Source organism: Anabas testudineus, chromosome 10 (genome assembly GCF_900324465.2).
Source record: "Anabas testudineus chromosome 10, fAnaTes1.2, whole genome shotgun sequence".
NCBI lineage: Eukaryota > Metazoa > Chordata > Actinopteri > Anabantiformes > Anabantidae > Anabas > Anabas testudineus.
The window spans coordinates 19937742-19958151 of NC_046619.1; the positions used below are offsets into that span (position 1 = coordinate 19937742).

General features: G+C 36.1%; 1 protein-coding gene and 1 long non-coding RNA gene across 7 annotated transcripts in view; one reads left to right on the forward strand and one right to left on the reverse strand.

The window, feature by feature from the left end:
* The window catches only part of LOC113160093, a 59649-nt gene extending 45120 nt beyond the window's left edge, over positions 1 to 14529 (reverse strand). For both annotated transcript variants that reach the window (XR_003298667.1, XR_003298668.1), the window contains exons 1-2: positions 14451 to 14529; positions 11197 to 11285 (exon numbers count right to left, since the gene is read on the reverse strand). This is a non-coding gene — a long non-coding RNA (uncharacterized LOC113160093). The remainder of the gene's footprint in view (positions 1 to 11196; positions 11286 to 14450) is intronic.
* prom1a (prominin 1a) overlaps positions 1 to 20410 on the forward strand; it is a 63445-nt gene that overhangs the window by 35259 nt on the left and 7776 nt on the right. For 3 of the 5 annotated variants that reach the window (XM_033326178.1, XM_033326180.1, XM_026357149.1), the window contains exons 4-22: positions 4274 to 4394; positions 4945 to 5008; positions 5386 to 5475; positions 8010 to 8239; positions 9088 to 9162; positions 9352 to 9415; positions 9789 to 9948; positions 10381 to 10533; positions 11225 to 11348; positions 11811 to 11914; positions 12712 to 12796; positions 16139 to 16285; positions 17308 to 17379; positions 17979 to 18071; positions 18669 to 18686; positions 19204 to 19257; positions 19347 to 19427; positions 19509 to 19577; positions 20114 to 20203. In XM_033326178.1, coding sequence (XP_033182069.1) covers positions 4274 to 4394; positions 4945 to 5008; positions 5386 to 5475; positions 8010 to 8239; positions 9088 to 9162; positions 9352 to 9415; positions 9789 to 9948; positions 10381 to 10533; positions 11225 to 11348; positions 11811 to 11914; positions 12712 to 12796; positions 16139 to 16285; positions 17308 to 17379; positions 17979 to 18071; positions 18669 to 18686; positions 19204 to 19257; positions 19347 to 19427; positions 19509 to 19577; positions 20114 to 20203 — 1894 coding nt within the window. The remainder of the gene's footprint in view (positions 1 to 4273; positions 4395 to 4944; positions 5009 to 5385; positions 5476 to 8009; positions 8240 to 9087; positions 9163 to 9351; positions 9416 to 9788; positions 9949 to 10380; positions 10534 to 11224; positions 11349 to 11810; positions 11915 to 12711; positions 12797 to 16138; positions 16286 to 17307; positions 17380 to 17978; positions 18072 to 18668; positions 18687 to 19203; positions 19258 to 19346; positions 19428 to 19508; positions 19578 to 20113; positions 20204 to 20410) is intronic. The other 2 variants (XM_033326179.1, XM_026357150.1) reach the window with 1 other exon arrangement.

A 20410-nucleotide genomic window follows, 5' to 3' on the forward strand; every position in this document is an offset into this window, starting at 1 on the left:
TGGCTGCCTCCAGTAATTTTACTAGCTGCAAAGAGACACATTACATTATTAAACATTATTAAAAAAAAAAAAAAAAAAAAAAAACTTACACTATAACACAAGTGCAGTTGGCCCTTTAGTCAGCCAATATATTGTCCCACATACATAAAAACAATGTGCTGTAATCTGTCTGTTCTCATTGACTTCTGAATACAGGTCACCGAGGACAGACTGGCACAAATATAACTGACAATACCACACAGTTGCCATGTTCAAAGGTGTGAATCTAATGTTTTGAATAAAACCTTCTTCAGGACATTACTGTTTAACATACGAAATATTCCTTTAAAAGGTGTCAGCAAATATATTTCTTTTAGACTTATTACAGTGACTATGATTATCATTTGCTTACTGAGAGACTGAATAACCAAGGTCTAGTTCCAGCAGTGTGAAAACAGGGAGGTGCTGAAAGGCCACTGTCCCAGACTCACAACTACAATCACACTGAATGCAGGCCATTGTTGCAGTTTGTAAATGCTACGGAGCCACCCAGCCCCACAGTAGTGGCCTAGATTCTGGGACACTGCACTAGTTTGATGCTCTTCTTCATTTGCTGTTGTTGGGTTGTCCCACCCAAGAGGCAGTTTCATGTGTCATTTGGCTTACAGCCTTTGTTCAACGTTGCCAGAGGTAAATCTACCTCCTGCTGTTTGAATTGTTCCCTGTGGTCAATAAGAGGCACACATCAACAAGCACTCATACAGACATGCAGTCATTAGCCACAGTTTGAACTAGCAGGTCAGCTTAGGTGTTGCTGATGATAGAATTGGGATTGTGCAGCACTTGAGGGCAGTGGCGTATATTTTTAAAGTGAAAGAAAATTTGATATACCAAATTTGTATAGCAGTGATTGTTTTTAGGAGCAGCTTCTCCCTAAATCCAGTTGTTTTGTAAACAAGGATGGTATAACATATGTATGTATCTTAAAGGGTTTTGTACATAAAAGTTTGGATTAAATTTGAGCTGCAAGGATTTCTCAATGAATCAAAAGAAAATCAAAAATCATTGCAGTTATTTTTTAAGCAAAATGGCATTAACATTTCCTGGTCCAGGCATCTCACACCACCTGAGCTGCAAAGATGTGATGTTTGCTTAACATGCTTAATCAATTGTATTGTCTGTTAAATGTTAGTAGACTAATAAACAATAAATACATTGTAAGTGGTGGTCTGAGGATTGTAGGTATGTCTAAGTTTGTAAAAAACTTATTTAATCATTGTCTTTTTTGACTTACTATGCTCAAGTTTTGAGATGACATTACTTAAGAATCAAACTGGAATATTTCTCTGTTGTATATGATATGAGACACCATGAATTTAAAGTGTGTGGGTAAGACTTCCTCTTTTGAAAGTGACTAGCCCACAGGGGAATTGTATCTTCCTGTTTCCTGTTGACTAAATTCACACATGGCAAACAACAGTGCACATATATTTTCTGTTATCCTTTTCTGATGTGCCTCACTTGTCATCACGGTTACGTAAAAAGTAGCAACATGTTTTTTCATGTGTTATCTTTTGCCTTAATTTTATCACTTCTCATGAATCGGATCTAGTTAAACTGGAACCGAATAAGACCACCAAACACAAAATGAATCAAATGTGATGCAGCTGAATAAGATGGAGTAGTTATGTACTACACGGCTTGTTGGAAAGCACTTGGCATTTTTTTTTTCAAAGAGTCTTTGTTTAGCTGCAGATTCCAGTGACCTTGCTGTACACCGACAGGCAGGGACAGGGAGACAAAGAAACAGGGAGCGAAAGAGAGATAGGGAGAAGAGAGAGGGGACTGGGAGAAAATGATGAGACAGAAGAATTGAAAAAAGAAGCTGTAGGAAAATGAAATAAAGCATGGGTTTACAGATACAACGGTGGAAGACGGAAACGAAAAAAAGTCTAAGCAAGGGAAAAAACAGGTGCAATGAAAGAGACATTAATGAAAACAGAAGAGTGAAAGCAGTGAGACCTCTGTCCATATGCCTGGACAAAACAGAAGACAGTGAAGTATGGGTTTTGATGATAAACACACACAACCACAGACAGAGGGAGGGTTTGTGTGATTGTGAATTTGTGGATGAAAAGAGAAAGAGACCACCATGTATGGAACTGTGTGCTTGTGTGTAAGAGAGACATTGAGAGGGCAGAGCAAGTGTTTGACAAAAGGCTTTTGTTGTGAAAGTGGCCATTTTGAATCTTCCCCTGGTTCCGGATGGCTCCACTTCACTGTGCCCAAGCCTAGTTGTTTGGCCTACTTTCTCATTAAGTCTTCAACAACAGTGCTTACTCTGTTGGCCCACTCACTGTGTATGGCAAACATCATCGCAATTCCTCCAGACACGACACAGCTTGATGCCACACAGATGAAAAGAGTTTGTTAAACGCCGCAGCAATGATGTAGCATGTTTTAGATTGATAACTATTGGTTGTTGGCTATACAATGGCTCCATCTTTTTTTATATTTAAATACAGTATTTGTAAGTGCCTAGACTATTGGTAAGATAAAATAAGCACTTTCAACACATCATGTTGCAGGTATTTTATTCATTTTAAATGTAAACAAAAATAAATGAGAAAATTACACTACGCAAAACTACACTGGTACATGTTCAACAAAGTAAAGACGTTCATGTGTGATTTCACCCGATCAGTATACTATCCATCCATCTATAAACAGTCCTACATTTTGTACTTTTAGGGAACAAAGATACAGTAAAATTCCTGATGTGACTCAATTTCAGCAGCATAATGAAATCAGATTAGATCAACAGGATTATAATAACAAAGGAAACTGTGACTACAGCAGTGACTGTTGATCACAGGGGTGCAAACATGAACTACACTTACACAGACGTGTCCATGCCACTTTGTTCGTACATTATCAATAAGACAATGAATGGGGCATAACCTCACTTTACATGCACTGGAGTCACACATAGCTGTTGTGTATACCTACTTAGAAAAAGATACACAAGCCAGCATACAGAAACGTTTGTTTTAAACAGTGAGTCACCACACCCTCATTCATCTCCATTGATCTAAACTTTCCCAGTGGCTTCTGAGTCAGTCCTTTTGCTGCTTCTTTCTGAGACTCACCGTACATCATTATTAAAGCTGCTTATTCCACAGAAGAGTTGCCATAAAGAAGACTCACAATGAGCTACAAAAGTAGCGTCTCTTCACAACCCATCATTAAGATTTTTTTTTAGCCTGTTTTTAACACCCCAAGAATCTTAGCAATGCTCAGTCCGAAAGATCCATGCAGCAATGCAACCATGCATGCACACACTTACCCATGGTGATAGCTGTAAGCTGCTGAGCTAAAAATTTAGATGGGTTGAGAGTGAGTCATGGAAACAGCTTAATATTATGGGCCGTCTCTCCCTTGATGTTGCTCAAACTAATTAAGCCTTGTGCCAAGTTACTCAGGTTTGTTTGAAGTGTGCAAGAGACTCACTTTAATGGTCTGTTTAATGCAATTCTGGGTTTACGCATTTCATTTGAATATGTTTACAACCTAGGGACCTTAGATTTTACAGATAGAGCCTCAGAGCTTAATGTAGATATACCTGCACTTCCTGCCTCTTAGTCCTTTCCAAATTTCTTGGGGAATAAAATCTTTTATCTCTTATCTTAGAAACACATAGAATACAGCCTAGAATCAAATACACAATGTTGTGCTTTTGGTTATTTTATATGGCCACTGTGTATAATGTTTTGAAAGTACAGAAAACAAACATTATTATCTTGATATTGTGTATAATTTTGATATTAGCATATGTCACTCTTCGACTCCACTATATTTCTCTTGAAAAAGAGATCACTTTAAGAGATGTTAATTTTAATATCTCCTAAAGTGAAATATAAAATAAAGATATTTCAGAGGCAAACATTTTACATTTTACTCTACCACATATGTGATTTAGCTAAACTTGATTATAATACTTTTTGTAATTTTGCTTATGTACAATTTTGAAAAAAAAAAAACCTACTTTTTTCTACAGAATTGCAACTTTTTTTTTTTCTTAGGTAAAAAAATGCAGCGATTCTATGACAGTTATTTATTCTACAGGTATATATATGTCAAAGTAAACATGGTAGTGCATACTGACCCCTACTGTTTATGACATGTTATCACCCTGGTTTGTAAAACACACCTAAGGGCTTCTGTATTGACTAATGTAAGAGCAGCAGGGCCAGTCATAAAAGTCACAGTGTTTGCGCATGTCATTTGTGTGCAGGATTGGCGTACTGTGTGCATATGCTGCAAACCAGAACCTGAGCTCACAGGTGAAGAACATACGCAGACTGGTCAACAGCAACATGAGGGACCTGCACACCTTTGTTAATGATACACCACTGGTAAGAAAGAACATTACTTTAAGACTGTTCTGCAGCTTTGTGTGCCTTAGCTTAAACACAATATGGTGCAATGTTTTAAACTCCCTAAAACAAATGTGATCACAATAGAATATAGGCTAGTGAAATAATTTGGAAAAAGGATGCAATAGCGTTTAATCGTGCCTGGGGTGTTAACTGTTGAAGACAAATGTATACAGCACTGCGTGTGTGCTTTGTTTCTGTATCATGCCTGCCAGTGTTTCAACTCGTGCTACATTCATGTAATCCTACGGGGGATGACAGGTGTAGTTTTGCTTTTTAACAGTTTTTTAAAACAAGCTTTCTGTCTATCTCTTTATAGTGTTGTTTAGTGTTTTTTTGAGAGTGAATGTAAAACTCTCAGTTTATTGAACATAAAAAATAAATCTGTTTCACTATATCATTCACACTACAATATAGCAGTGTAACTGTGTTCAGACTGCTGTTGGTGTCTATGACTAGACTAATAAAGTAATTTTCTGTGATTCAGTTTGTTATACCCTGCACTGCTCTGCTGTTTTTCGTTTTGCAGCAAATTGATTACCTAGTATTCCAATATGCCACAGCCAAGAAAAAAGTCAACTATGACCTAAATAGTAAGTAGACTTTCTCTGTATTTCTATATGATGGTAAATTGCTTGAACAGAAACGATTTACAGAGTTATTGCTCATACTTGTATATAATGCTTATTATCTGAATGTACCGTCTACTTTGTATTACTTATTTTCATAACAGATTGTGACTTAACTAGGTCTCAATAGCTCCAGCAGTGACTAGTAAAGAGAATCCCATGAGAATTTATCCTTCTTTTTTCCTGCAATAGCAGTGCAGCAGTTCTTTCCTGAAAGATGAGACCTGTAAAGTATCTCTCTCCAGCGTGAGATTACACATTTAGATTGTTGAATAGATAGGACTTATTACAAAAAATAACTTGGCTTATTTTCCTGTCTGATGATGCTGTGTTTTCCACAGATATTGGTCCATTACTGGGTGGAAGGATACATGATCAGTTAGATAAGGAGGTCCATCCTGCCTTGGACAGGGTGCTCAATATGGCTGGAGGTACATTCATTTACTTTTAATTTCCTCTTTCTGTTACAATACAATTAGGTGTCTGTCGGCTGAAAGCATGTGACAGCTACACATCAAGTTTGTATCTGCAATTACTAGGTGACATATGGTATTACGGGTTACCAATTGGCAATTATATAATGAATGATATCATACAAAAAATATGCTGCAATATCATTTAAACTCTTTTGAAGATTAAATCATTAGTTAAAGCTGTCATTTTCAGATAAATATAATAATAGTAATACTTTGTGGGGATCTTCATTCAATAATTTATCTCTCAAAGTTAAGTGAGAAACAAGACTTGAAAACTGTAATAATAAGTTTTTTTCACTTTTTCTTTTTTATGTTTTTTATAAAGTGAAAATCGAAAGAGCTATCAAAGGTAACAGTAACTGAATAACTGGACAATGACCCACAATCCTTTGACCCCTGACCTTGTGACCTTTGACACTGGTGTTGCTCCTATGATTTGTTCCCTTGTGATCTTCTTATCTAAGTATTAACTAATATATTAAAACAGCACTATGCAATATTGCATTTTGGTGACCACAGATGGACGAAGTATGTTTGGCAAATGTCACAATATACAAATTATAAAGTAATAAGAGTGATACATGACTTAAGTGCCACTTCTTGAATATATATATTTTTTATTTACTTAAGCTTGGCATTCTTCAGATTCAGTATTTACTAATTCTGCAGTTTTGCTTGCCTGGTCTAATTCACCACCCACACCTTGTCCAGATAATTTTGTGTTGCCTAGTGCAGTTTTAAGTTAATGCAACCACCAGATCTTGCCAAATCCCCAACATGACCTCGGTCTGAACCCGGATATTTCCTTTTTTCCCTCCAATTGTGTTCCCCCAGTGTGAAGTGAACAAAAAAGGTTATATGTTTGTGCAACCAGCCCTGTTAATTTAAGCATTTTCCCCAGAAATTACAGTGCGGATACAGTATGAAGATTAATCCACCATTTTCAGTCTTTATGCATTATAGAAATCAGCTATACATGTATATTAGTGTTCATCTACATGGAGTATTCATGCTTGTAGAACAAACGAAACAAGGTTAAATAGAAGTCACCAAGCATTCCAGTAGTTCATGTGGTAAAAGTCCGAGACAGCTGTGATAGTTTTATACTACAGTGTTGGAGCTGAGATTGTCAGTGTGATGATCTTAGTATCTGGTACAGATACTGTTTTATAAAACATTAAAAGAGTCTAAGGTTTGACGGGTTTTTTTTCACTAAGGTTTGAGCAGAGGCAAACATGGTATTTATGCATTTAGCACATAACACATGTATGTATTCACTCACTCCACCTCTGCTAAATATTTAGCCATGTGATCATGTATTCACCGTTTCCTCTCCTACACTCTTGCATCTTTTATAACAGTGTTCAAGGATGCCAGTGTTTTGCATGCTATGCTGTTTAATTTTAAAAATCTGCTGCAGGGTACTCTGTGATTGCTAACTAACACTGACTGTTGTCTTGTCATGCATTCAGTTGTTGAAGAAAGACTTTAAAAGAAGCAGCTAACGCATTTGCATTATACACAGCATTCCTATTTCTTTGTGTGCCCAAACCAGTGCTGATTAAAAGGGAACATTCTAATATTACAGGTTAAAGAGTCACACCAGTATATTATGAACACACCACTGGCAGATCGCACAGTGGCTTGGGCCAGCATGTCACACCCTGCTCAGGCCTAGTCCCTGAGCCTATGTTTTTATGTATCAGCAAATATAACAGGGCAAATACTGTACTTTGTTTTTGTTTAATTAATAAAGACAAAGTTGAAAATGACCATAAAATTCAATACAGCAAACAAAAATTGCAAAGCAAAAAAAGCTGTCAGTATATTTTTTATTAGTGTTTTATTATTTTTAAAACATATTGTAACTACTTTACTTTATTTTAAAATAAAAGAGCATATTATTATTTTTGCAAATAGTTTATTCTCAAAACATTTAATTAAAATATTGAACACATTAAAATATCAGTATGCTTCATTTAAGTCAATTTAAGTAGTGCACCCACTAGTGCTACTGGTGAAAAACATCATTCTGGAGCCCTGTAACACTGTCTTATTATGAAATATGTTGCAAAGGAAATATATGTAAACACTTAGAATAAAGTGATCAATATATAACCGAGTAGCTAATAAGATTTGAAGTCTGTGGAAACATTAATCTTTGGCTTCACAGTCCACAAATAGTTATCTTTCTGCTCTGATTAACCCTGCATTTACTCAAATCCACAGAATGTCCCAGAGCAAAACTGAAAAACTGTAATAAAATATTCATTATTCTTAAGGAGCCGTTTTGTAGTTTGAGATTTATTAATTTAAACAATTGCTTAACTTATTTTAAATAATAGAAATTGTCTCACTCTGTGGCTCTAGTTTTCCAAATTCGTTTAAGACCGTTTTTTTTCCATATGTCCTGGTTTTCCTTCATAACAGTAAGCAGCTTAATTCTCTTGGTCTTTCTTTGCACTCATCTGTGGTCTTTTTCAATGCAGCCATGAGAGAAACCAAAGAAGCCCTGGAGAATGTCAGTGTGTCACTTGAAGTTCTCCAGGAAGGAACAGGGAAACTAAACTTCAACCTGAGCCTTGTGCGGACCAATATCAACCGTACTCTCAATGACCCCGGCTGCCATGATGAAGAGTCAGACGCCACTACTGCCCAGCTGTGCCACAACATCCGCCAGTCAATATCTCAGCTGCAGATCAGTGCCAACTTCACACGGGTAGAAACATGAATACAATTAACTTTAATGGGCAGATAACCTACTGTGGATAAACATTATGTGAAGTTTGTTCCTAGATGGAAAAGAGGACATTATGATGGAAGTTTTGTTATTTTTGGCAATTGTTATTATTTTTGTATTCTGTTCTTTTGACGTAGGATTTTGAAACAAGATTTTTATAGTATAATATTCATTATGTGTAAAACTGACTTGTCAATCTCACTCAAATTTAGCTCATTCTTCACAGCTTATACACAAGATATGCAGGGCTGACACACAGTAATTTAGTTTTTACACCTCCCACAGACACACACCAGGACTCGCAGATGAAAGCTTCTAGTGCAATAACATTTCAGATATCCACACTGTGACTCTCTCGCCATGGGACCATAAATATTCTTCTATTGACTGTCAAATCTACACCAGACACCCTGTTTTTATCCTGCAAACACAGAGTCCAACAGCACATCTACCACCTCTACAATCTCCTACACCAGCTAAACTGAGCAATCAATCAGTTGGTCTTGTCTTGTCCATTAAATTACACACTACACAGCCAGAACAACGTGCTGCCTACAGGAAATCAATTGAGAAGATTTCCTGAGACATAGAGTATTGTTTTTAAACCAACTACAACAACAGTATGCTGTACCTTCAGATAAGTGTGTGCACTTTGTAAATGTCTCACTTTTTGCTGTATGAACAAAAGTCCTTCCTGTTCTCTGGTGTATCTTCATGTTAGAAAAGGGATAATGATACAAAATATTGGTATTAGTAAAGAACAGTTGAATTTTACACAGTTTGCATCACTATTTATGTCAGCATCTCATTGTCTGTTTATATTTTAGCTACCCAGGGTAAATCCTCAGCTGGAAAAGGTGAACTATGTGCTGAAAACAGACCTCAGTGCTATCGTCCAGAGGGTAAGCCGGAGAAGTTTAACTACAAATATAGTGTTGGTAGCCTGTGACAGACATGCTTTTCCAGGAATCATTTAACATCCAGCAATTTACTTAACTGACTAATTGCCTTTAATCTACCATTGCAATTGCATTTTTTAATTCCCACCAAACCACAGGTTGAACCAACTATTTGTATATTTCCTCTTACAGGGTTATGCCTCTTTAAACAACACTCCACATATGGTAACTGACCAAACCAGAAGTGTTGTGGAGAGTGAGTGATATTTTATACTTATAAAACCTTTTTTTCAAGAGGCAAAAATAATTCTACAACACTTTTTTCTCCTGCATTCTACTGTAAATCCTGTTGTGTGTACGTACTAATTGGTTACATGACTCACTGGCATCACTCCTCTCTTCTTCTGCTTTGTGATGAAGTGCATTGTGTGGATTTAAAGCTTGAATCTGCTTTTAGATTAGATTAGAAATGTTTGCCATCCTTCACTCTAGAATCAAAGCATCATTTAATATTTTTCAATCACAAATCGGACAACTATAGTAATTAAACATATTTCTAAGATAGAATTTTCAGTTACAAGTACTTTCCAACATCTTTACAAAGCCCATTTACAGAATATGTTTTGCAGGTGTACAGAATCTGGTGGATGGCATTGGCAATAACATCACCAGCTTTTCCAAGGCATTCCCAGTGCAGAAATGCTTGTCCAATTTCACCATCGCTATTAACCATGCACATGCCAGGATTGAGGACTACTACCCAGAAATTGACAAAATGGATTTCTACAGGTACACTGGTCGTAACATTAGTTAGTTTTTTTTTGACAAAACAAGGTACTATATAAAGTGTAATACTATGTATGTAGGCACTGTCTCATGTTTGACATTTAGATTCTTGCAGTCTGCAAACTCTTTTCACAAGCTGTGTTATATATCTATATATCTCACATTAACATAATATATATATATATATCAAATTTATTCAGTTTTAAATAGTTCAGTAGAATATCAATAGTTTTAAAAGCTCTGTATTACATTTTTATTTCTCCCCATTATAATGAGCAGCAGTACTAATGAGTATGAGCCATTTAATGAGTAATTTGGTATGAGTAATTAAGAAGGGCTTCATTGTTCCACTCAAGGGCACTTTGGCAGGACACGTAAATATTGAATTCTATTTAGGAATAGGATTAATGATGTGGATTTTCTTGCGGGTTACAGGTGGATTGGCTGCATTTCTCTTTGCTGCATGGTAGTCCTGGTCCTGGCATTCAACTACCTGGGTTTGCTGTGTGGCACCCTGGGATATGACAAACATGCTTCACCTACAACACGAGGATGCATCTCCAATACAGGAGGAACAATGCTCATGGCGTAAGTCAGAAATAAGAGTTTCCATAGCTGGTTCTACCATAAATTTGATGATGCCACTATTGCTACTACTTGTCCTGTTCTAAAAATTACTGCTTCTACTTCATCGTCCTGTGCAGTACATCTAAGATGCGAACAAGATCAGACCATATAATAATAATCATATATTATACAGTAGTATAAGTGCAAGCTATTAAAGGGTAAAGTAGAGTTTTTTTGTTTGTTTTGTTTAAAAAGCTTATGCAATTTAGGCATACATAATATTCTTTTCGATTTAGAAGAACCAGGTGTTTGAAAAAGACAAAATTGTATTTGCTAATAAATATATCAACTGTATTCATACAATATAATATTAGTGTTCCAGAAGAAAAACAACCGTATTTAGGAATTTAAGAAAAGTAAAATACTTTTTAAATTGTCCATTTTCTGACTATTTTTTTATGTTTTATTGTGACTTATTAACTTACTTATTTCAAATACTGATACACACTCAGAGTAAACCGATACTGTACCTAATAATCCTTTTAATTCCACCCTTGCACCTATACAATGTCTAACTTACATTTTACATTAAGCTGAGGACCCTTCCTGTGACAGAAACTTTAAATCCACCTATGCCACTACTGTTAATCCTACATATGTCATTGTCCTATATGTCAACTGTACCTGAGAGCTTGTCTGTTTTTGTCCACAGTGGTGTTGGATTCAGCTTTATCTTCTCCTGGGTCCTGATGTTAGTGGTGACCATCTTCTTCCTAATTGGAGGGAACATGGAGAAACTCATTTGTGAACCCTACCACACCAAAGAGCTCTTCAAGGCAAGTTATGGAATCAGACTTTTTTTAGTCTATTGTTTTAAAATATCTAAAGCAAACCTACATGAACATGTCTGTTAGGAATAGGACAGGGTGTTCTGTGGTTTGAAGTGTAGACTGTCTCTGCTGCAGTTAAGCATTAATAATGGAAAAAAATATATATATTATTTGACCTCCTGTTTAAGAAGCTTATAAATCAAACATAAGCATGATGATTCCATCATTTACTTTTACTTTTCACATATCTCTAGAAAAGACATGAACTGAAAGAGTGCTTCTGCCATTTAGATAAAAGTAAAAATTATATGAGAATAAAAGGGAAAATGTGAGGCTTGGCTCCTGCTGTATTTGGGTCTGTAGCTGGTTTTAAATTACAATGGACTTATTCAATTACTGACTGATGTAATTTACTTCCCATGAAAATGATCGTTCACACATTCTCTTTCTGCCTCTTCAATTCACCAGGTTATAGACACCCCATATCTGGTGAACCCAGAGTGGAAAAACTTTATCCCTGGCTACATCTACAATGACTCCGACCTGGAGCTGACTGCAGAGAGCTTGTACAGGCAAAGCAAACTATTTTTTTATGTATTTAGGTGACAGTGGTGTGTTGCCACTTTTCAGATGCAATGCGGTGGTGAAGATTATTGTCCTCATTTCCCACTTCACATCTGTCTTCTCATGTCATATATTCTCATGCATGTCATGTTTATATTTGATTACTAAAAAGCAGCAAGACAAGCAATGTATTTAAATAGTCTATAGTGTCCAGGCTGGATTTTCTCACATTTTTGTTTTGGCACAGGCGCTGGGTCAGGTATCAAACAGAAACCGAATGTTTTATTTTCATTGATTGGGATGCAAATGAGAGGGAGAGTTGCTATTAACCTTGAGCTGCTCATTAGCATCATTTTCTACACAATCTGTACTGCTTTTCTTCAGCTTCTTTCTCAGTGATTACATCAGCTTTCATCATCTCTCTCCAGTGAGAAGCTGCATTCCTGAGTATCTGGGATGGCAGATCCACAGTCATTACAATTCCAAATAGAGCAGTGTTGGTTAGTTTTCATACATTAGAAATCAAGCATTGGTAACGCTGTGTACATTGTGTGCATCTATATGGTGCCTTAATCCTAGCGTGGAACATTAATCTTCAAGATCTTAGCAAAGATTTCTGGCTTTTGAGGCACTTTATACAGTTTACTATCAAGGAATTTGTCATTGTGTTATGTACTTCCATTCAGTCTCACTTGGTGGCAGCAAATATGTTCACTCTGAAACTTTTGAAGTGACACCCCACTCTTTCTCTCTGTTTCCTTGTTTCTTTTATACCTGTCTGTATTTGTATGTCTGTCTTTCTTAGCACTTGCAAAGAGAACAAAGGCATCTATTCTGCCCTGCGTCTTGACAAAGTCTTCAACATCTCCACTTCCCTGAACACTACAGTGGTTAGTGAACTCAAAATATATTGCATGCTGTCATATGTTGTATACAGTATCTATGTGTTTGCATTGACATGGTTAAGTAAAATAATTTGTAATTCTTAATGTCACAACACTACACTCTCAGGCAATAAATCTATATCATTAAAGTTAAGCACTTAAAAAGGGAACTCAAGCACTGGAGGCAAATGCAGGAACACCAATTTATGTATTTTTCCCTATGTATAATCTAGTACATGCTCTGACAATTTTTTTTTCTGCAGCTCTGTAAGCTAACAGCAATATAGTGTCCAGAAATCTCCATCCTTGGCTACAGCATTTCATTAACATTGCTTAATTACTTCTTCAATACCAATCTAAAATGTGTGCTGACAGCCGAAAGCTTTAACATTCCTTTGCCCTAAACTGAGCTTAGGCCTCAGATATCAGACACTGTTGTAAGTTTCTATTTCCTTCTTACACAGAGCCAGCAACTTCTGCCTGGGTAAGACATACAGTATTTTCCTGCCAGTTGGCAAGGTTAACCAACAGCTGATATGTCCCATGTGGGGCCTGTTCCAAGACATTGGTCATTTGTCTCCATTCAATGGGTTTCGATTCCAAAAATGTGACAGCCAATCTGACATAATTGTAGTTAAGCATTGTGTGGCTCAGTTATTTTAACACTTGTGTTAGCTATATTAACTTGTCTTTTAAAATGAGAAGGTTCTCTTAAATCATTAATTTAAAACAACCGTTTAATTGTGAATAAATTCCAAATCTAAATGGTCCTTTTTTATCCCCTTTATTAAATATGGTTCTCTATTAGGTCGCTGTGAAAATAAAATATTGAATAAAATACTGATTTTGAACACATAGGATATGCGATGTTGTACATTAACTTTATAGTACTGAGGGATCATTTCTGATAAGGTCTGATAAGGTTTGATTGAGACCATCATAGCAACAAATTATCTTGGCAAAACTTCCAGAGGGATTTTTTAGATTTTAATACAGTGCAATATACTGGATACTGTATATTGAACAAATTAACTGCTAAATATAATAAAAAGACAATGTCAAGTTAGATTTATAATATGTCAACTAGATTTGCATTGCTGAACTACACTGGTCAGATCCTTGTCCCTCACGTTTGTGTGCAGTATCTTAGAAACACGTCGTAATGTAACTAATGCAGTCGATTCAACAATACAACTTAAACCAACAACAATAATCAACAACAACATCTTTGTAGTTAACTAGTTAAAGGTACAATTGATAACTGAGCTGTTGGTAAACATTAGCCAAGGTTTTACAATGGCATCAAAATATAGCAGCGACAGATGTATAAATACCATACGGTTTTGTGAATGTCCACATAAGATTTCGCCATCGCCAATTCCTGTTTTCCCATCAAAATTAATTTATTTAGCCTACTGAAGTTTATTATAGCAACAACAACAAAACCACAGTAAATAACTTAGCTAGCTGTTAGCCTAGCCGTTACTGACCTCATCTTAACGTCAGTTAGCTTAACCTAACTGCTAAATAGCTATAAAGATAATACATTTTCAAGCAAACGCACGCAAACTTTCTTAATTTAACTTTTTGCAATTGTTTTCCCATGAACATCAAAATATACAATGTCCATTCATTTCATAATTATTAATAATTCACTTACCAAAATCGAAAGACGCCTGTTAGCTAGTGCTAACGTTAGCTTGATAAATGTTAATGTAAATCGTGTTGCCAGATCTGACTGACAAAAGTAACTCTATATTTACATTATGGAAATCTTTTAACATTTAGTAATTGGTATTTGTTATTCTGGCTTAAAAGGACGTACGTGCAACTATCTACAAATTACTTTACTGAAGAAAATAATTACAGGAAAGTTCTGGAGTGATAAGTTATAATATAATTATATTTTCTATAATTTCCAAACCAATTGTAGATGTTTATTTGTGATGGACTAAGACAATAATATCCACATAATAAGTATATAAATCATAGTTAAGCTAAAACTAAGCCTATCATGTCTGTTCTAGACTTGACTGCATTATCAACAGATAAATAAATGTACTCCAGCAGCCATGCTTTTAAATGAACCTACCTTAATTGCCTCAATGACTTGGCCAATCTGGCAACATTGCGTGGCAGGATTTTAAATTGATTGGTTAATCTGAACAGCTGAGATGCCATTGGCTAAGGTTTGTCCAATCACATGCCTTTTTGATGAAGCACCAACCCTTGTAAACAATCCTTGGATGTGATCATGATGTTCCCACATGGATCTGTACTGGTAGTATTAGTACTGCAGTACAGTACTGCTTTGTATGTTTTAAGGTTTTCCTTCACAGAAAACGCACTGATTTGTTACATACATTTCTACAACTGTAGGTTGCATAATAGCCAACTAAATATTTAGGCCACTACTTTGACTTTAATAACTGTAAATGAGGCTATTCTTCTCTGCTTCCTTATTACAGTAATAAACTCCTTTGTTGCTCTGTAAATTATACCAATGGGCTATTTACTGTTGAGGAAATCAGTTCTACAATTACTAACATGAAATCAACTCCCTTCTCCAGAGTCATAAACTTATTTTCATATAAAAGCACTGACTGATTTCATGCATTTATTTTTAACATCAAAATGTTTTTGTTTTTATTGGAAATCCAACACATTTGAATCATCAGTACCATGTCACCAGAGGAACAAGCAACTTTATTTTCCAATAAAGCAAATCATTTTTGGTTTAAAAGTTGACAGTGGAATGTGAGTTTTGTGTGGTAAGGTATTTATTATGTCCTATCAAAACAAAGGATTGTACCGAAATATAAAAAATAGAAAATGACATTTACAATATTAACAAAGAAAATGTGGTCAAAGCAAACATCAAGAAAAACCTTTGTAGTGGGATATGTGTACATTCATCCAAACCACATTTGGTCATCCAAGGGCCAACATTTGTAATGTATTTTATAGCCTTTCATTAGGTTAATGACGTTAATGAGTGCTTACAGCCACTCTCTTTCTCAGCTGCATACAAATTGCGATTAAAAACATTAATAAATGCAACCCCAAAGTAAAATATGTTACATAGTACAAATATAGTATACATGCAGTACCTCTGTGCATAGTATGATAATATAGACATTTTCTGATGTTCACTGATCTGAAATGATCTCTCATCATTTTAACTGCTTCTCGTGTCCGGCCAAGCTTTCTGGAGCACATGGCCAATGAACACAATATACGTACATACAAACAATGACATTTAGCAAAAGCTGTATAAGCTGTCATCATTTTATACTGTGCATGTCCATGCTTTACCAAACATATTGCTATATCTTTCTTTATTTGCAGTTTACTAAGGATGTGGTGGGCCAGCTGAACAGTGTTAAGATCGATCTCAGAGGAATTATCCTGTTAGAGCCAGAGGGGAAGCAGAACCTTCAGGATTTCTCTGAAGCAGGGCTGTCAGAAATCAACTATGCTGACTATTTGGAAGAGGTGACACACACACACACACACACACACACACACACACACACACACAGAAACTGGAAAACATATACCAACTTACAGGGATGAGCAAACCCACAAGAATGAGGGAAAATACACGCAAACAATCCAAATATGTTTTAAATGTGCATGTTTGAGCTGATCAACACAGGAACACTAAACCATAAAGGAAGTAGCAGAGACACAAACATACTCTAAAACTGACAAAGAGAAAAAATGAGCTAGAAACAGATGTAGGGACATAGAATATATGACTATATAAATACCAGTATATCTAAGACATATCAGCATATATACTGTAAGACCATATAGAATAGTATTCTGTGTAACGTCATAACGTTACTGCTGGTGAATTTTAATGGTGTGTTCCTATAAGAAGCCTCATTCCTATATCTCAGGTAAACAGCCTTCTCCTTGACTGTCAGTTAACATACAGCAGGCAGTTGTGCTTCACCTGATATGAGTTTTGACATGACACAGAACACTGGGTTCTGCTGAGAACCACTGAAGCCTGATTATCCAAAACTACTTCTGCCAAGGCAAAGAGTGTGCAGGAATGAGCTGGGACTTGGCAGCCCCTGTCTTCTTCAACACCACCTGTCAGGTTCAATTAGATTTAATTCCGAGGAGACCAAAAAAAGCTTTAAGGAGCCCATTCGAGTGCACCACCTGTCCTGAATGCACAACTGACACACTCTGCAAAAGTCACAATGCACCATACTTGTTTGGGAAGAATATACAATCATGTCCCAGATTAGAAAATATATCCTGGTTACACAACAACATCACAGAAGTGTAATAAAGGACGTCTTTTAAATGATTTCATCCTACTGCTGGTTTTTGCAAAGTTGAAAAAGCAGTTATCACCTATTATGTTATTTCGAAAGTAAATGTTTACTCATCATCATTACTTTACATTTTCATAACAAATTGGATTGCCTTGCCCCACATTGCTACTCAGACAAGAATGTTTACATAATTTCTTCCTCTTCATACATTATTATCTTAAGGTAAATAAAGGAGTCACTATGGTGGACCTGCTTTCCTTTGCAAGAGATCTGGAGACCCAGACAGACCTCATGGTAAGAACAACTTAACAGCCACATTCAACAAACATCCTCTCCACACAGTTTCACAGTGTTTCTTTAGTACACAGGCACTTAATTTGATTAGCATATTTATTTACAATGCCATGGGAGTGCTGGGTGGTGGCTATGGGTGCTCTTGCTCTCCAGACTCTACCTAAACAGAGGCAGTCTCTCACAGAGGCCTGACTGTTCTGCCTTGTGTGCAGGTGGTTAAGAAAACACACTACAATGTATTCACCACTGAATGCTAAGTCCTGTAGTATCCTCCAGAGAGACAGAGGGTGGAGTTCAAAGGAATATTCGGCATTCAATGTAAAGTTTGTTTATGAAGTTTTGTTCGACCAATTAATCTACATTATTCATGATTAAAACCAGCATTTATAAATAATAAAGTTTGTGCATTTGATGCTTCTCCTGGAAGTGCTGTCTATCGAGCAAGAGCTCTACACTTACATAATAGTCAAGTAAAAAAAACATTGCACATTAAAAATGACTAGTGGAAGGAGAATAGATTATATAACATATGGGCTAAGGGGATACGATTTCTTACAACAATTTGATAAATGATATTTCATCAAACTTGTGTGTTTCAGCCCAGAGGCCCTTTGCAGACTGCTCTCAAAGGCCACATTGGCACTCTGCGGCAGATCCACAGTCAACAGATCATCCCTATGGAGCAAGCTATGGTAGTACCCCAAACAATTCAGTGAACTTACTGTAGTTTTGTGTAGTCATGTTTTTAAACGAAACATTCATTTGAAAACTATAATGAAATAAAGGTGTTAATTTGTCATGATTGTTATAGATACAGATATTTTTCAAACAATTGACTAGAACTAATGTTATAGGGAGAGTGAACCTATATCGAAACATGACTGCAAAAGAGCGCTAATGTTGCTCTACAGGATGTGTAAATAAATAACTCACTCTTTAATCTTCATATCAAGGTGTATATTATATATTTACAGCTTGTTGTGCTGCTACAAAATAGGATTAGGAGTAATTGATACGTTATCCTTGTGCAGATGTCTATAGCACTGTACCCTTCTTGAAAGAATAAACACATACTTCGATGATTCGTTTAACATCATTAAAAGCAAAGCGTTTTTGACCCTCAGGCATGTGTCATCAAACATGTCATGTCTGTGAAAAACAAATTAAATATTCATGTGCCTTCTTCTTCTGAATAACACCAAGGGTGTACAGCTACAATTCAGACAAGCAGTGATGTCCTCCAGCACAGCTTTTTATGTTTTTTTTTTTCTTACTCTTCTTTCTGCAAGAAATATGTTAGAGCAAGGGTAAGCAGAAACGTGTGCATCCTGTGTATTTAGTGTCCCTGTCCGTTACTTGTAACATTAGGAACAGCTGTGTTTTTAGATTAGCAATATTAGGAGTAATATATCATTTTGGTTGTTATTGTGGGATATCGTGTGCTTTTTTTACATCATATACTATTTAGTGTTGTACATGAAGAATTTTGCATCAAAATAGTCCAAAATATCCACTCCAGGATGTATTGTTAATTCAATTCACCCTCAATAAATCAGTGTTCGTCCGTCACAGGTGGGAAAACTGCAAAAGTTCAATTGCTTACATACATTTGTATTGTAAGCAATTGCATAATTTAAGTGAGTGCAGAGCCTCTTTCGTTGTGTTGTGGATATTTCATTTTGATCAAAATTTTTCAGCATGCCTCTAATGAAAGTATAAAGTTAGTGGTCTTTGCTGGTGTCCCTTTGTGTTTTATTGGCATTTGTTTCAAGGTGTTAAAATCATCATTGCTGGTGTTAATTTGTGTTATTCTTCTTGTTTAAGAGCGCTTTAAACCAGAGTATGAGGTTCCTGGAGAGAACAACCTCAGACCTGCCAGTAAGTAAACTTGCCCTCTGGTCTAAATCAGAAACCTAGATTTAGGTTTAGGTTTTAATCGTGAAAAAAACGTTGTTTCTTCTCTGCAGAACAAGGTGTCAGAGGTTCTCGACGCTGTTAAAGCCGCTCAGGATCTCATCTCCTACAATGCCACACATTTAATCAATCAGGTAACTACACAATGACTTTCTTTTTATGTAATTTAATTTGTAAATTACATGTAACTCACATTGTGTCTACATCTTTCTCAGGAAACAGGAAAATACACAGCGACTATAGTTGGCTACTTCCATCAATATATAGAATGGGTCAAAACGTCTGTAAGTGTTTCTGTGTTAATTTGTTAAGTTGTTGAAGCTCATGCTGGTGTCACCTCACTTTTACTGCACTTCTTTAGTGTAACCTCATATGTTCTGTCCATATTCGTTCAGTTAAAAGCTGACACTGCCCGTACACAGACGTTTATGTGCTGGCAGAACAACCTTTGCATGTTACATAAAAGTTGTGGAGTAAATATAGTGGAGGCAAATATAACAGTTACAACCTCTATAAATTGAAGGAATTTGCTTTGTGGCGCTTTGGTTTCTGCTTTAGTTGAATGAAGGAATTCAAAACAAAGTAACAGAAAAAAACAAACATAATATTTGTGTGGAGCTGTTTTGTCAGTGTCAGAGCTGTCAATAGACATTTTATTGAAATCAGAATGTTTTTGGTGTTTTCCAAGAACTCTTAAAGAGACAGTACAGAGATCTGCTGTGCAATGTATCTACTGTGGTGATGTTCGCTAAGCATTCACAGAATTGAACATACATGAGTTGTGTGTTGATATTTATTGTATATGTGCTCCTTTCTGCAGCTGGCCATGGAGGTTGCACCATGCAAGCCCTTCAGCAACATGTTGGACACAGCTGAAATCATTACTTGTAGTTTCTTGGTCGACTCTATGGTAATCATATCGGCATTACAGGAAAACAAACCTCATATAAACACGGATAGGAATGCGTTTTACAGTACACACAACTGTTTTTAGTCTCTAGCCAGTATGAAACATAACCATTATGTTTATAATGGTGGATGTAAAGACACAAAAGCAGCAGAGCAGCTGCTTTGATGGAATTTTTAGTCAAGTTGGAACTTGTTTATTTACTCACAT